This window comes from Pyxicephalus adspersus, chromosome 1 (genome assembly GCF_032062135.1).
Source record: "Pyxicephalus adspersus chromosome 1, UCB_Pads_2.0, whole genome shotgun sequence".
NCBI lineage: Eukaryota > Metazoa > Chordata > Amphibia > Anura > Pyxicephalidae > Pyxicephalus > Pyxicephalus adspersus.
This window is the reverse complement of record NC_092858.1, coordinates 45,637,950-45,651,179: the sequence shown is the minus strand read 5'-3', so window position 1 is coordinate 45,651,179 and position 13,230 is coordinate 45,637,950. Positions and strand designations below refer to the sequence as shown.

General features: G+C 37.0%; 1 protein-coding gene across 2 annotated transcripts in view; it reads left to right on the top strand.

The window, feature by feature from the left end:
• Positions 1-9,841, top strand: part of NR4A1 (nuclear receptor subfamily 4 group A member 1) — a 32,129-nt gene extending 22,288 nt beyond the window's left edge. For both annotated transcript variants that reach the window (XM_072409673.1, XM_072409665.1), the window contains exons 2-7: positions 3,057-3,871; positions 5,561-5,690; positions 6,034-6,185; positions 7,180-7,382; positions 8,455-8,633; positions 8,908-9,841. In XM_072409673.1, the coding sequence (XP_072265774.1) occupies positions 3,059-3,871; positions 5,561-5,690; positions 6,034-6,185; positions 7,180-7,382; positions 8,455-8,633; positions 8,908-9,164 (1,734 nt within the window). In that variant the 5' untranslated portion in view covers positions 3,057-3,058 and the 3' untranslated portion in view covers positions 9,165-9,841. The remainder of the gene's footprint in view (positions 1-3,056; positions 3,872-5,560; positions 5,691-6,033; positions 6,186-7,179; positions 7,383-8,454; positions 8,634-8,907) is intronic.
• Positions 9,842-13,230: the final 3,389 nt, after the last annotated feature.

The window sequence follows — 13,230 nt, the reverse complement described above, 5'->3', positions numbered from 1 at the left end:
CTGATCAGATGCTGCTGGTCGAGGTACAGGCTGCAGGCAGTGTCTTAGCTCTGGCTTCTTTATAGCAACAGGTGCAGATCTCTGGTGACATGTCCTGCAACACATACTGTTTTATGTGATTAGTTTATGTTGTGTTTTCAAGATATGTGACTGCTATTCTCTAATATCTGGATCCTGCACTATGGCTGCACATGTGAATCTGATACTGGCAGAGGGAAGCTTTTGTGCCTCTTCTGCAGGGTGCACCTGCTGTACAATAGACCTTTACTTGCCTTCCAAATCAGACTGCCTTGATTATCTGATGGCATTAGGCTATACTGAATTCTGCAGAAGAAATGTAACTTTTTGGGAGAAATATTGTTTCTCATTGGGGATAATTCTTATTCTTGTAAGTCAATGCTTAGTACATCTTATATATCTCCTGAATACTTATTCCAAGTTATGGGGTTTACAATGCATCCATAAAGCTGGCATTTTCTAAAATACTGGTCAACAACTCTTTGAGTTTTGCTTTGATCATTTTGCATAGTGAATGATGCAGCCAATTGAAGTGCACAGTAAACGTATATTTCTTGAGATCTCCATCCAGCATTGTGCAAAGTTAGTTTCCACAAAGCATTTTCTCTCATTTGTTAAGAAAAACACTCAGATACATTATAGAGCGGTCTGGCCTATCAGGAGCCAATCTTCAGCTTCGCTTTGTGTTTCTGTGCAAAGTGCTTTCTTGGCTCAGGGCAACCTCCTCATGCTTCTGGCTTTTCCTCCAGGGAAAAGTCTAACCTATAAGGCTTATAAAACCGTTTTATTGTGCTGGATTACAGTCTTGTTTGTCAGCTGCTAAACAACAAAAGTAGCGGTTTTCCAAGCAACACAGCCAGACATTTTAGACTCGATGGTTTCTTTAAGACGTGGCTAGTTTTTTGTGTTGATTTCTCCATGCCTTTCTTTTAATTCATAGAATAGAATTTTCTTTATGATGCCACAACAAAATCTGTAATATTGCAGCCGGTATTTAGTTTGATGGTGAATAGCCATTTTGATATAGATCACCTTGATTAGTTTACTGCAATGAGCAGACTAAAGTGATTTCTACAGCTGCTACAGATCCTTTTGGAGATCCAGCAGTTGCTGTTCTGCGTGATGACATCCCACAGTTTAGCAGAGTATATTGTAAAGAAGTACAAACCTTTTATTACCAACTCTTCCCAAGTATTTGTGCAGCAGCTGAGATGCCATTGTTAATTCCGGTGATCATCTCCCAACACAGTCTATAAATACAGTGAGAATACTGTAGGCTAAACTGTGTGACCTAATACATGGCTAATTAAACCTCTTTAGTTTTCAGCGCAGTCAATATTTATGATATTGTGGTTTTCTTGTGAATTTTTCCAGCTAGCCAATACATGGGCTTACTAGAAGAACTGGCATGCTTTACAAATTTACGGTTTTAAACCGATAGTCCAGCTGTCTAAAGGCAGGCTGCTGCATTTTATTTTTTATTTAACTAAAGCTCTAATTTAGCAGTTGGCTTGCCAAAAGCTCTATACCTTTGCTGTGGACTTATTAAAGCTCCCAATATTGTTGAGCTGCAGCATATGAGCCGCTATGCATTACATATAGAGAAAATTACAAACAGCTGCAACACAATAAAATATATATTTATGTACTAACCATGCAACACAACCCAACTGTGCACTACTTGGCCACACAGCCTTTCATTCCATCTTAATGTAAATTTGTATACCTTTTAAATATTTTTCTTTCCTTACATAATGCTTTATTTATCTAAATTATAAAATACTTAGAATCATGAACAGGTCGCCATCTGCAGGGATTTTGCATGTTTCCCATATGTGCAAATGCATTTCTTCCGAGCAATGCAGCTTTCCCCCATGATCCAAAATGTGCAGTTAAAAAAATTGGCTTTCCCATATTCGCACTTGGTTTGTGTGAAAAACCAGAAGCACAATGTAAATTGCCAGGCTTGTCATGATTACAAGATGTTAATAAATAAAATTATACAAATAAACAAATATATTAATACTGAAGTTAAACCTATGCCCACAGGGGCTTGACAACCGTCCATATCAAACGGCAGTCTGTGTAAAAGATTAGACATGCTATCTTCTGTTATACAATTCAAGCTAAAGACCGAGCGTTCTTGTACTTTTTGGTGTATAAGTGTTTTTGACAGCAATCGTGTGGTGTTAACTTGAGCCTTGCTGGCTTCAGCTCAAGAAATCTGTGTGTTGACAACTAAATTTATTGCCATTTGTGCCTAAAAAAGAACTCACTGATGTTCTGCAATGTCAAAAGAGGAGTTATAGAGAACAACATTTTGCTGCAGAAACAGGCCACTTGTTTTTTAGTGAAACCACATTTTCAACAAAAAGCAGCATTGCATGCTCCTCGTTCTGTCCTAACTCTTGGTCTAGGCTAAGATATGGGATCACCATTGGTTTTTGGGTTATGGAACTATTGTGGTCCTTACAAGGAAGTGCCAAATGTTTCCAGACCAAGAGTATCCTTTAGTTAGTAATTCTGTTATAATGCAGATGAGCCAGCTCATGGTACCTTAAAGAAAAATGTATCCCTCTTGCACACTCCATACCCACACTTTACTGTGAAGCTGGCCAGTGGCAATACACAGATTTTAATCACTTGATTGATCAATTTTACAAACTGCTGATATGGAAGTAAAATCCTTTCTTTTAAATGGAAACCATTAAGACAAGCCTACTTCTAACACACATGTTTGTGTGTGTGTGTTTATGTAATTAGTCAATAAAAATCATATTAGGCATGCTGTATATTCATATCATTTGAAAATATCAATTTTGAATTTGTGACGTTGTCATAAATATTTAATATTGGCACTTAAAATTTTATTTATTAGAGAAAATAAAAGGGCAAGCTCAGAAAAAATATATCAGAAAGCGTGGTTACAACTGCAAAGCCAGATATTGCTTCAGTCTGCTTTAATTTGCACAATTATGTATTTGTGGATTCAAAGTTGGCTCATCCCTCTAATCATTTTTTCTTTTCTCTCTGTTTAGAAATGCCCTGTATTCAAGCTCAGTATGGAAGTCTGTCCCAATGTGCAGGCCCCAGTGACAGCTATGTTCCAGACATCTTAAACTCCGAGTTTAGTAAATTCACCATGGACCTTGTTAACAGTGAAATTTCAGCTTCCACGTCTTTGCCTAGTTTCAGCACCTTCATGGACGGTTACACTGGAGAGTTTGATGCTTTTCTTTATCAGATCCCTTCATCAAATCCACAATCTTCTCTAAAGGTCGAGGAGTTTCAAGTGTTCGGCTGTTATCCTGGTTCTTTCACTAATCAGTTGGATGAAACCATGTCATCAAGTGGTTCGGATTATTATGGTAGCCCTTGCTCGATCCCATCTCCTTCTACACCAGGTTTCCAGAATCCTCAAGTACCCACATGGGATAGTTCTTATGGTGCTTACTCTCCTACTCAGAGCTATGATAATATGCGGCCATGGACCGAGCAGCAGAAAACCGGCATTCCTCAGCCATCTTTTTTCTCATTTGGGACACCAGCTCATAGCCCAAACATGGCTCCTAATACATTAAAGATGAGTCAAGCTCCACACAGACTTGAACAGCAGGTTGTGGATCCAGATGTGTTTGCAATGGCACAAAATTCTCCAGCAGGATTTCCATCTATCCCCATTGGTCAGGGGCCTGTGGTACTGGACAGTTCTGTTTTATTGGACAGCCCATTATCTCCTTCCAAAGCACGTAGCCCTAGCTCAAATGAAGGGCGATGTGCTGTCTGTGGAGACAATGCTTCTTGTCAGCATTACGGTGTACGAACCTGTGAAGGATGCAAAGGCTTTTTTAAGGTAAGTACCATATATATCGCTTTCATTTGCAATAGTTGTCTGTCGTTACTTAGACTTGGCCTTGATTGCCTCACCTGTTGGTCTCCCTGGGTGCTGGATGCCCTGCAGACTTGGCAGGCAGTCCTGGCACAATCTCTTGGTTCTCAGCCACCCAGTCTTTGCGCTTCAGCTGATACGCGTTCCTGAGGATGAAGAAAGGGGGCTCGTCCCAAAACCGCTCTGTGGTGTTAAAAAGCAGCTGTCCTCCCCTGTGTACATTTTCTTGGCTTGCTTCTACAGCAGTTGATCATCTCTGTTGCCGTTTTCTAACGTCAACTGGAAGGATTGAGCAGGGGCAAACTGGGGATAAGATGAGGAACCCAACACCAATTAGAGAGTGGTTAGGGAACCAGAAGTTTCCATTAGGCAGCAGGTGCTGGAACGGTGTGAAATAAACTGCAGTCTTAACCCCTGCAGAAAGGAGAGGCCAGAAATGCTTTCAGCGAGAAGCCCTAATGTAGCGATACTCCTATTTTGTATTTTGTCATTACATTTTGTGTAAGTTCACTCTGTATTCTGATGGTAGGTGTTAAAAGATTGCTACAAATTTAAATGTTAATAAACTTCATGTTTACAAAAAAAATACCCAGTTAATGCATTAATGTATTCTACTAAAAACTTCAGAAGTGTTAATAAGCAGTCATTTGTAAAAAAAAAAAAAAAAAAAAAAAAGAAAAGATATTGTTTATGTTTACATTGTGTTGGATGAAGAGGGGCAATCCAACCTATTGTTTGGGAGAGGCCCAACATAGAATTAGAGATCCAAGTGTGCTCCTTAAAACACTTTGTAAGATCTGCAGTGTGAGTAAGCCTTTTCTTGGATACCTATTTATAAAAGTAAACTGTCCCCTCATCAACCCCCACCCCATGCTGCACTTTACTGCTACTGTGATAATGCCATCTCCGCACGCTGTTTTTGTGAAAAGGAAACAAAAAAAATAAAAATGCTACCTAAATGAGAGTCCTACACTTATTTGTTTAAATGTCATCTTAAATTGCTCAACTGTTTAAAAATCATACAAACCATAATAGTTTTCATCAGAAATGAAAAGCTTTGGTTTATGATATGATTTTGGTTCAGTTGACTGATATCAAGAAAAGCCAAAAATTCCCCTTTGTGTAGATGGAAGTGATTGAGCTTGTAGTACTCTGCAGTGTTGATCACTTACTCTTTAAGTACTTGTTGCTTTAAGGTTGTTGAAAACCTTGCACAATAGTCGGAACCATTATTGGTTTATAAATGTGTATTCAATATTGTTTTCTAGTCCTATGTTTCCTTATAATTTAGCCACTCTCAATCTCCACCTTAATGACTTCTTTTTGCCCGAAGTCCCATGTATTTTCAATAATCTGTCTCAATTCCCAGTATAAGGCCACTGTCTACCGTTTCAGACCGCCCACAAATAATTTGTTTTTGCACTTCTTTGATCTGGATCTATCTGCATTATAGGCAAATCAGGTGCTTTAGAAGAGATGCTCGACTAATTAAGAAAGGTGAATCGTTCTCTTTTGCCTAGAGCCAAATATCAACTTGATATTAGGAACAGTCCGACACTAGAGAAATGTTACAAAAATAAATGGAACAGACAGGGCTTTGTGTCAGTCTGGCATCTTGCTTCCCCTGACAATTGTTCCTTTTTCTCCCCACAGAGGACTGTACAAAAAAATGCCAAGTACATCTGCTTGGCTAACAAGGACTGTCCCGTGGACAAAAGGCGCCGGAATCGTTGCCAGTTCTGTCGGTTTCAAAAATGCTTAGCAGTGGGAATGGTAAAAGAAGGTATGTGTTTAACAGTATATCTGGAAAGTCATTTATTATCTGCAAAGAGAAAAAACACTTGCATGGTTTTCATAAATAACTTTGTGTGTGTACCAAAGTAAATCGTGTGCATACATGCATACAAGCTTTTTGTAATCGGGATTTCTAGTTGTGTAACTATACAGTAATTATTATATTCAGTATTATGGGAGATTGGGCAACTTTCAGAAAATGTTTTGTGAAGAGGACACTTGCAGTGTTACATAGTTTCTAAAGTAAAGAACCAGATTGTTATCACATAGACCAGTTTAAAAATATTGTTCTACTTTGCTTAATTTTCCAATTAGATATTTTGATTTTTCAGTTGTACGCACAGACAGCTTAAAGGGCCGACGGGGTCGTCTCCCATCAAAACCAAGGCCAATGTTGGATTCTTCTCCTGTTAGTCTTATCAATTCATTGGTACGAGCTCACATTGACACCATCCCCAATTCTAGTAATCTGGATTACTCACAAGTAAGTAGATCTGAAAAACTGTGCCATCAACTTTTTGCTGCTCACAAGTACTTGTAACTTTGTTTTTAAAAAAGTTTTTAAAAGCTATATTAGGAGAGAATTTTTTTTTTTCTAAATTGTATTTATACTGAATACCACATATTGCTGCATTTGCAAACTTAGCTTGAATTATGGCATACCGACCTTGCAAAGTGAACCCTTGATATGCTACGTCTGGATAAGGTAATTCTTGCGCAGGGGTGACTTCATACCAGGACAGAATCGTGCCAAGACTGTACACTGAGATGCACATGAGTGGCTTAGTGTACACATAAGAAAAAAATGCTGACAGGCAGGGATAAACAATTTACACAATTCCTTCTGTCATAAAAAACCTCCATGTCAACATTTTAAAAAAATAAATAAATAAAAATTGCGGCATAAGAATCCCTGGGTGTCCAGATTGGATATATTGGCTCATTACATTGGGTACATAGTATAGCTGCTGTAGTAAACAGATACATTAATTATGCAACAGATGTAACAATTTTGAAATTTAAAATGTAATGAAAACAATTTAATTATTTTGCCTTTACTGACTAATGTTTAGCAAGTTCAAAGTGCACATTTGCAAAGGTCAAAATGTAAGCTTAATAACCTATAATATATATACCTATATACCTATAATAAGGAAACATATGCTTAAGCAACAAGTTGTGTATATGTCTCTATGTATAAATATGTGTGTATATATAGATATAGATTTGTGGCTATGTGCAGGTCACATACTGGGAAGTACCAGGTATTTCCTTTGGCTTCTGGTGCTGAGAGCAGTAAGGAAAAGGCAAGCACATGCTGTCAGGAAGTGTTAGGGGATTAAAGAAAACCTGCTTCTTCCCTTAAATGTACAAAGAGCAACTTTACTGTCAAGTCATTTATTTTTAATTTTGCTTGTTAAATGATTGCTGGCAGCAATAGCACTCCTTGTAACCTTTGATTCCTTTGTCTGTGACAGTACCAGGAGAATGCCCCCATCTTGCTGGAGAAGGAGAATCCAGTTGACGTACAGCAGTTCTATGACCTTCTGTCAGGTTCTCTGGAAGTAATACGCAAATGGGCAGAGAAGATCCAAGGTTTCATAGAGCTTCCTAAAGAAGACCAGGATCTCCTGCTGGAGTCTTCATTCTTGGAGCTCTTCATCCTGAGACTGGCTTACAGGTAAACCGGCTATCACTTACTGGGGCACTGCCTCATTCTGTTTTGCTAATCCTGTTCTGAACACTGGGCAGGACATGCAGTAATAGAAGAGCAGGAAGATTTTAGCTACCTTGATGGGGAAATAGGATTCTCCCTTTAGAGAACAGGCCAAAATAAGCAGCAGTGAAAATAAAGGGCTATCTTTAGCACAGACCTTAAGCTCATGATCCTCAATTTTCAGAGTTAAAGGGGACAGTCTCAAAACAGCTATTTATATTTCATATTTTTTATTAAATGTTTTAACTTTTTCTTTATAAGTTCCCAGGCTGATATGAATATGTAGGCTGCAGTTACTGGCTTGCTTGGCTAGCTTCCTGGTCTTATTTTGAGTCACCAACCCAGAATAAATATGTAGATTATAAGGTCAGAGTGAAGTCTGAATTACTCTCTCCTAAGGCTATGTACACACATCAGATGATTCTCACCCAATACGATATTTGGGCACGTCTTTGGTGAGAATTTGAATTGTGTACAGCAGTCACCCGACATGGTTCATGGATCTCTCCACTACTGTTGTACAAGTCAGTGGAGAAGAGCACTGCGGGGTGCTCATTCTCCCCCTCCCCTCTTTATTGAACAGAACAACACTGTGTGTGCAGCGTTTGTTTGTTCGTCTGTCACTCTTTTATCGCTAGAAACGATCACGAAAAGTAATTTCCAGCTACAAAGTAGATGTAGATCAGTAATGTTTTTCAAACACACTTTTGAAAAGTTGTGCATGTGGCCACAGTGGAAGTGAATAGGTTGCATACACCAATTCCAAATATGGTGATCAGATACGTTATTCAGGTTAAGAATATTTTATCGCTGCTCAAGTCAACCATCAAATTGAATGTTTTTAAATATTTATAAAAGAACAAACAAACATTCAAACACTGCTGTTTAGATTACTACATGTGTTTTATTAACAATGGTAAAATCAAATGTTATGAGGTTAGACAATCTACATATTAAATTACTTATTTTAACTTCCTGTTTATTCCTTTGTACATGCACTGTAGTTGACATTGATTTTACTTTTTTCCCTAAATAGTTCAAAGCCAGAGGAAGGAAAGCTGATTTTCTGTAATGGAGTAGTGCTTCACCGTATGCAGTGTGTTCGAGGCTTTGGAGAGTGGATAGACTCGATCATTGAGTTTTCACACAGTCTCCAACGTATGAACATTGATGTCCCATCATTTTCCTGCCTCTCTGCCCTTGTCATCATCACAGGTAAATTAAACATTTAAATAACTGACCCCTTTTCATTTTGTGTTTCTGCAAATTTTCTAAATATAAAAATAGTGGGATTACTGAATGCTGTGGTGACAGATTCATATTAGTCAGAACCTAAAGGTGAAATAATATGATATAATAAAAAATTGGGTACCTTGGTTTTAATACCTACATAGGCTTTCAAGGTATGCATTATTTATGTGGGCATGGACATGAGATGACTTTCCCTTAATGAAAAAAATAATTTTACTTCCTTTTGTTCTCAATGCAGATAGACACGGATTAAAAGAACCTAAAAAAGTGGAGGAACTTCAAAGCCGGATTATTAACTGCCTTAAAGAGCATGTGCCGTCCACAATGAGCGAGCCTAACCGATCTAACTGTTTGTCCAAGTTATTGGGCAAACTACCAGAGCTACGCACCCTCTGCACGCAGGGCCTTCAGCGCATTTTTTACCTGAAACTGGAGGACCTAGTTCCACCACCACCTATCGTGGAGAAGATTTTCATGGACACACTGCCCTTCTAAAACATTGCACTTTTCTTCTAAGCTCAGAGAAAAGGACCCCAAGGTCGCACAGAAGGTGGAGAATCCTGTTACAAACTTTGGAACCCTTTTCTTTGACATTAGGTGCCTAACCAGTAGATTGTTCCTCAGTGGGATCTTCTGGGTTTATATGAAGACTTTAATTTTATTATTCTAAAAAAATCCAGTTGTGCCTTTGGCTAAAAACAGACTTTTTTGTCTTTGTTTCACTTTTTAAGTATTTTTTTAAAATACTTGCCGAATTCACGTGGTTCCTATACTGCCTTTTCCTACAGCACTCCAAGATTGGACCGAACCTTTAGAGCAGACTGAAATGTTTGGGAGATGGGCAGCACCAAGCCTGCCTTTTTTTTTCCAGCTGTTTTTGAAACAGGCTGAAAGGGACGGACGCAATTTAATTCACAGCCAGTTTGTAAAGTCTTGTATATAAATGAAGAACGAACTGTATATAGTATAAAAAGCAAAAAAGAAAAAAAAAATAAGTAAAGCTACTCCTTGTTATAGTCATTATGGATCCCACAGTGTTCTGGGCTGTGTGTATATATGTGTAATTTTTGAAAAGAAACATTTATATTTGTGTACCTTACTGGATTTACAGTATGTGTTTTTTCTGATTAATATATATTTAATATATTGAATAAAAAATGCTGTAATAGCAAGCAGTGGTTCATTGGCATGGTTTCCCTATTCTCTATGGGGGTAGTGTTCAAAGGATGCAGTGTCCATTTAGTGTCATTGTGGGTGCAATACTGCATTACCATTTGTTGCACTATAGTAAAATTCACGTCTCCTGGTACTCTTTAGGTCTCCGCAACACAACTATAAGATGACGGTGAATGAGCAAAGTGCAAAATATCATCCTCATGCATGTGCACACACTAATATTTAAGCCAAAGTCCCCTATGCTTAAATGATCACTGCTACTACCTGCAGTAATCATTAAGTGAAATATTGTAAATATTTTACATTTATTATTTTTAAATAAAATATTTTTCTCTTTACTCCCTTGGTTTACACTAATTTACTCCAGCTTTTTCTTCCCTTAGCGATTATTATTCTGCTATTTTGTACTATTTTTTTTTCATACATGTACATTTTTTAGGGTCTAATAAACAGAAAATTTGCTAATTAAAAAAAAGTGGGACTTTGCCATAGTATTTTAGTGTTTTAATTACTGGTCAACACCAGTCTTTGTCTATAGTTAACACGGAAAATTATTTTTTTAACAAAACAATATGCCAAAGGAAGCCTACTATGTCCCCAAAAATATTATGTGTATACTTTATCTTATGCAATGACAAAGTTAACACAGTGTCTGGCCCATGGCAGAATTGTGAAAACTGCTCTGGTGCATAAGGGGTACAAAAGCTGAAATGGGTAAAAAGTCTCCAAAAACATAACCATATTTTTCACTTAATAAAAAACTGATATGAAACAGAGTGCTTTTCTATTTATTAACAGCTACCTGTTGATCCCGTAACTTTCTAGTAGCACAGTAGATTTTTTTGTGTAGAATTAGCAAAGATTTTTTTCCTGGTGCTAACATTACCTCTTACTGATAATGTTTCCATAAACCCCGAAAAATGTTCAACAATTCAAAATTGTTTGAATAGCGATTTTGCTATATGATGGGGTACCATTTTTAAATCCAGTCCAGCAGGATTTTAAATAAAGTCCAGCAGGTCCTAATGGAACCATGGGTTGTGATGCACTATAGTTGGAAAGTGTGTTTGATATAAATACTTACCCTACTTACCTTTGTGTAAAATAAAGGAGCAAATGGGAATGCACTGTCAGTGCTCTGGTCTTGGACATTGCTTGACCTACACATAAACTAACAAAAAACTTAACTAGAGACAAAACTGACACTCTTCTTTTTGTAAGAATTCAGATTGTCTGGAGGTCTCTGCCTAAAACACTTTAAGGTCAATAACTGTGAACAGGTATGCAGATTAGAAAATCTTAATAAAGTCAGGATTTCTGATGTGAATACTTATTATTGCTGCGTGCCACAAAAATTAACACTGTTCAGTTAACACCTAGGCTTGTCAGCAGAAGGCAGCCTCTATCTTTCTTCCTTTTTCTTTAAATAGGACCAATAAAGCTCTTTTTGTGGATAGTTGTGGTAGTAGGCTGAGTGCAAAATTAGTTACCTTTGCAGCCCGGCTGTTTATATCCAGCACTACAGGGTTCCTTCATTGATTTTTCTGTTCCCGCTGCTACTGTTTCCAGCTGCCAGAATTGTATCAACCTATTGATTCCAATTAGGGATTCCTTTAACACAGACAGGTGAGAACAACCTCTCATGCCTGTATCTAAAAAAAAAAAAAGATTTGTAAAGGTAATTTATTATTTTAAAAAACATCTTCTTTCATTATGAAATGCTAAAATTAATGGAGGATTTTTTTAAGGTAAACAGAATAAATAACAGCCTCTGCTACAAGGCATTCATCTTTTACGAACATAGCTAAAATTCCAAGTGAAAGAAATCGAACTTCTTTTTCTTCTGCATTATTGGGGTTCTATTTATAAAATTGGGAATCTAGACACTCTCTCAAACATTCCCCAGTGTGAATCCTCCAGGCCCATGTGTTTTTAATAGCAGTAATTGATTCCCACCAGGGAATGTTCCCATGAAGAAATGTGAGATTCCCAGTTTTATAAATAGAGCCCTTGGAAATCTGATCACCCCTTTATGTAGCCATATTGATAAAAGTAGGAACAGAGTTTAGAGTAAATGGTACATTAATATTATTATTAATAGTAATATTAATAAACAGTTTTTCTCTAAAGATGCAATTGGAAGATTTGTTTGAACCCCTTTATATAGCCATATTGATAAAAGTAGGAACAGGATTTTAGAGTAAAGGGTACATTATTATTATTAGTAGTAATATATAATAAACAGTATTTCTCTAAAGAGGCAATTTGAAGATTTATTTGAACAAAGTAATAATTTACTCTTGTTTCTTGCAACTGTTCGTTCTAACTGCAAACTATATTTTTGCAACAGTTCATTCTAACTGCAAACTATATTTTTTTTAAAGTATATTTTTTATTTTTATTTAAAGTTTATTATTAAATTTAATAAATATGGGACATATTTTGGTAAGTTATGCCTAAGAATTATACCCTACAATGTAAAATAAATTTCCATCCAAAAAAAAATGTAACGCTTTTTCCATGGAAGTACGGAGAGAATTCGAACGCTAGGGGGGTTAACAACATTGAGAAACATATCTCCAAAAATGTAATGACAATGTTGTAATTATTGCACATGTTCTGTTAAGACCAAGTAGAGGGAAAAATTTTGGAATCACCTAGTAATGTGGGAAAAGAAAACATGTAAGCAGTATGTAGTCCATTATTTTTTGTACCTTGTGTGCTGCAACCTTAATCAAAAATACCGATTTAATAAATGGCACTGTGTACCACTACTTCCTATGGGGATTGTCACTATCGGTGGTGAACTCCACAGGCCCTCGTAAAGTGACAGTCACCACTCAATAAATGTTACGAGCAGCACAAAATGCTTTTAAAAAATGGTAAAGTGGTGATCACATTAAAAAGTGTCAATCTTTTAAGCAAATTCCCAGAATTACAAATTTGGGGAACAAAAATGCTGTTACTGTATTAGGCAAACGGGCAGTCCTTTCTTTTATCCACAGGATCTAAATATATGAGCAAATTGCAACATCCAGCTCTAAAAGAAAATCCTGGACAAATTGTTAAATCCAGCAATCCTAATCATTATATAATTATTCCTATGCAAGTGATATTCACACTTTGGGGTGGTTCAGTACCGGTTTCAGGGCAGCACTGATTGGAATAACGGCCTATCTGAACATAGCCTTAAGGTGAAGCATTCCTTCCTACAGATGACTAGGTGCTCTGTCTTTTTAGGCCGAGCCGTATTGTGCAACAAAATAATGCATGTGATAGCAAATGATTCGTCAGTTGAAAATACTTCAGGTTATTTTATTACTTGACATTATAAAACTCATTGCGCATGATTGTGAAAAGCAGCTGTAACCTTTTGAGTAATATT